Source organism: Salvelinus fontinalis, chromosome 3 (genome assembly GCF_029448725.1).
Source record: "Salvelinus fontinalis isolate EN_2023a chromosome 3, ASM2944872v1, whole genome shotgun sequence".
Classification (NCBI taxonomy): Eukaryota; Metazoa; Chordata; class Actinopteri; order Salmoniformes; family Salmonidae; genus Salvelinus; species Salvelinus fontinalis.
Window position 1 is genome coordinate 1,260,191 of NC_074667.1, and position 3,979 is coordinate 1,264,169.

At 44.0% G+C, this 3,979-nt stretch overlaps 1 protein-coding gene across 1 annotated transcript in view; it reads left to right on the top strand.

The window, feature by feature from the left end:
* The window catches only part of LOC129835632 (platelet-derived growth factor subunit A-like), an 8,641-nt gene extending 4,866 nt beyond the window's left edge, over window positions 1-3,775 (top strand). Inside the window, exons 5-6 of the mRNA XM_055901353.1 lie at window positions 2,293-2,419; window positions 3,030-3,775. Of these exons, the coding sequence (XP_055757328.1) occupies window positions 2,293-2,419; window positions 3,030-3,040 (138 nt within the window). The 3' untranslated portion in view covers window positions 3,041-3,775. The remainder of the gene's footprint in view (window positions 1-2,292; window positions 2,420-3,029) is intronic.
* Window positions 3,776-3,979: the final 204 nt, after the last annotated feature.

The following is a 3,979-nucleotide window of genomic DNA, read 5'->3' on the forward strand; positions in this document are numbered from 1 at the left end:
TCTGATCTGAACTGAGCTGGCTGAGGCAGCGCTATCTGTTGTAGACCTCAGATAGAGATCATATGCAGAAATATAGGGTCAAAGGTCATAGAGACATCCCTGCAAATAAGAGCCGTAACTATTGGAGGAAATCTAACTGTGCTTCAATGTACAGAAAGAGAGAAGCAGTGTTTTTGAAGGGGTGAGGGATGGTCGGATAGAGAGAGCAGAGGGATGAGAGGAATGGACAGATGAGGCACGAGAGTAGTGTAGTATCTGGGATCTACATCTGTTTATATTAGTTACTATGCTGTTACTAAGCAGTGATGTATTACGACAGTGTACGTTACTACACCTAATAGGAAATGCACATGCGCACTAGTGTGCCCGGGAAAACTGTAGAGCACGAGAGGTTTTGACTAAAGGAAAACTAACTGTACTCCCGTCTCCTGCCTTGTTATTTCTCCACAACACAAATATTACAAGTAGCATGAAGTAAGCGGGGTGGTGAGGAGAGATGGGGAGGGATAGAGAGAGCAGAGGGATGAGAGGAATGGACAGATGAGGAGAGAAGGGCGGGTGCAGATTTGATCCCCTTTTGATACTCAATATTAGATGAAAGGGTCTCTCTCTCTTTCATTCTTTTTCCTTTTCTTCATTCTTTCATTCTTTCATTCTTTGTCTTTGTCTTTGACAGAGAGGAAATCAAAAGATAAGTCTCCCGTATATCCTGAGATTCAACTACAGAGACAGAACTATGGAGAGGAAACACACGCACGTACACACGTATGCACACATACACACACACATGCACAGGCACACGCTGTGTGACGTCCAGGAGAAGCCTTCGAGGGTGTGTGAATGTGTGTGTGAGCATGCTAGCTTGCCCGTCTCTGCTCTTCCAGAAACCATTCACCAGTACCAGAACAGCGGACAGTTGTTTTTCAATGGCTCATACTGGTCTTGGCTCTGTGTATGAATCTCCCATGGTTTCTCTGTGTCCACTGTCTGATTCCCTCCATTCCAGTTTCCACTGGTGGGAGAGAGACAAAGGTTCCATTGTTATGTCTGACTTTATGATGACTTTCTGGGGAAATAACAGCTAGAAGGACATAATCCTATGAATATGACCTGGTGGTTTACTGAGAACCCTACCACACCTCGTGTCACACACCTTTGAGTTGACCCCTGTCCCGTATTCCCTGGATTTCATTTGACAGGTAGGAAACTTAGAAACTCCCTCAGGCTACATCACAATGGGTTCTTCTCCATGTCTCCTCCCCTTCACATACAGATGTAGGATCTTAATTTGAGCCCGTTTGCTACAGCAGGATAATAATCAGTCAGCAACAGGAAATGTGAATTATTTTGTGGATTGTAGTTAATGGACATTTTATGGGGGTGATACATTTTTCGTAAGGAAAAATCAAGCCTGACATTTTAAAGTGGAAATTACAAACTTTAGAAGCCTTTTTAAATTCTCAGCAACAAAAGAGTGGTCAAATTCAGAGCCTACATCTGTACACTGCCCTGTAAGCACAGGGGAAGTAAGAAGCATGGCATCTGTCCAGTTGTTTCCTATCAGTGCAGAATCAGATGAAGGAAAATAGACAAGGAGAAAAGGCCTCAGTTAGAACATGGAGAGGAGCGTCTCCAGTCCACACTATTGAGATGCCTTACCTCACCTGAACCCCTGTATCAATAACAGTGTTACTGTCTCTGCTGTGCTCTTCTGGTTCATGTTGGAACAAGGCAGCACCTTTCTGTGTGTGGGTGTGCATGTGTGGGTGTGTGTGTGTGTGTGTGTGTGTGTGCGTGTGCGCGCGTGTGTGTCTGTGTGTGTGCGTGTGTGTGTCTGTGTGTGTGCGTGTGTGTGTGCACGTGTGTGTGTGTGTGCGTGTGTGCATGCATGCGTGTGTGTCTGTGTGTGTGTGTGTGTGTGTGTTTTGTGTTTGTGTATTTTCAGACTTGAAAGAGAAGAGAGGCTTGTACAATCAGTCCTGAAGCTCAAGCAGGCTTGGCTCACTTTTTGAGAGAACACTACTGTGTGTGTGCTTGCTTACGTGTGTGTGTGTGTGTGTGTGTGTGTGTGTGTGTGTGTGTGTGTGTGTGTGTGTGTGTGTGTGTGTGTGTGTGTGTGTGTGTGTGTGTGTGTGTGTGTGTGTGTGTGTGTGTGTGTGTGTGTGTGTGTGTGTGTGTGTGTGTGTTAGTGTACGAGGGGGGGGGTCATGTTTTTGTATCCTTCCATCACCCCGAAAAGAGGAGATTCTCCAGAACTCATTCTGATCCCTCCCTCCCTCCCTCCGTCTCCAGGTGGCCAAGGTGGAGTATGTGAGGAGGCGTCCTAAACTAAAGGAGGTGCTGGTGCGGCTGGAGGAGCACCTTGAGTGTATATGCACCTCCAAACGACACATCAAGGAACTCTACGATACAGACAATGGTAAATATCTTACTCTACTCTACTACATACACTGTGTGCGTCAGCTCCTGTCTGTGAGTGTCTCTCTACACTGATATAAACTGATAACAGTTGAGGAATTTAAATGCTTCTCCCTCAGGGTATTCCACTCCTTTTTTCATTCCACTTTTTTCTTTATAGATCCCCCTCTTCCCCCTCCTCCCCCTTCATTCACAGGACCCAGTAGGACCAAGGGTAAAGGGAGGAAACGTAAAAAGCTCAAAAACCTCAAAGAATTTCTCATACCTTTCTCGGGCATGTGGAAAAACATGAGTGTTTATTAGTGTCATTACGGTAGGCATTAGCACTACAGCTAATCAATGATCTGGGTTTAAATGCCAATCATGGCAATCGCCAATCAGAGACCAGTATCAATCGAACAGGAAGAGGGGGTGAAATTAGGAAGTGGTTTTAATTGGTGACTGGTGCCTTGGCTGATTACATTGGGTATGGAGGTTGTATTTGGTGGTGAAAGATGGGGGTGCTAAAGATTCATTGTTTTAAGTGGTGAACATTTGACATTGGGGGGGATGACTTCTATTGTCTGATTGGCTAAGCTAAAGTTTGGTACCTATTTCTCTTCTCCCCTCAGGCGTAAGGTGAAGAAAGATGGATGGAAGAGAGAAGAGTGAAAGAGGAAGAGGGAAGAGAACATCTTTTCAACAGAAACGTTCATGTTTCTCAGACTGAGAACTTCAGCCATGTTGTGCGTCATGGCAACAAGAGAAGTGGGCAGAGGACAGAGAACATATTCTATATATGTTATATTCTATATCTTCCCACAAGACGAACCTTCAAAAATCAATCATTTTGATCACGTCAAAATATCGCCAGAATCGGGGATGATGTTTCTGGAAGATGCAAATAAGGACTTCGGTATTAGGACTGGGTGTGGCTTCGATTTGATGATTGACAGGTGTTAAATAACGTGACTACGCCAACTGGGAGAAGAAGAGAGGTATATGATTGGATACTGGAGGACTATGGGAGTTACAGTCTTTATATAAAGGACTTCTGACTACAAGACTACTCCCATGATTTTGGATTACAAGCGGTTTGGAATCCTCCCAGTCATTTCGGATGCTTCTGGATTTTTCCATCGGATTCCGAGGACAGTGACTGGGATTATGTTTTGTATTCCAAGATTCCAAGATGTACTCTCCTTCTGGAACGGAAGGAAGTCACCTACATGATGTATATCCTCTTATTTTTGTAGCCCTGGTTTTCTATTACTGACCGACTTCTTAATTCGTTTCTGGTATGTTATTCACATAAAGGAAGGTTTAAAACAACTGCTACATCAGTTACAAGTTACTAATAAACTATTTATAATGTCAATATGTTATAATGTCTTTAGTTTTCGCCTGTCAGTCAGAAAATATTGACTACTTGAGAGAAAAATAACCCCTTTAGGCAGATATTAACATGAACTTTATTGAGAGAGAGAGAGAGAGAGAGAGAGAAAGAGAGAGCGAGACAGAGAGAGAGAGAGAGAGAGAGAGAGCGAGAGAGACAGAGAGAGAGAGAAAGAGAGAGAGAGAA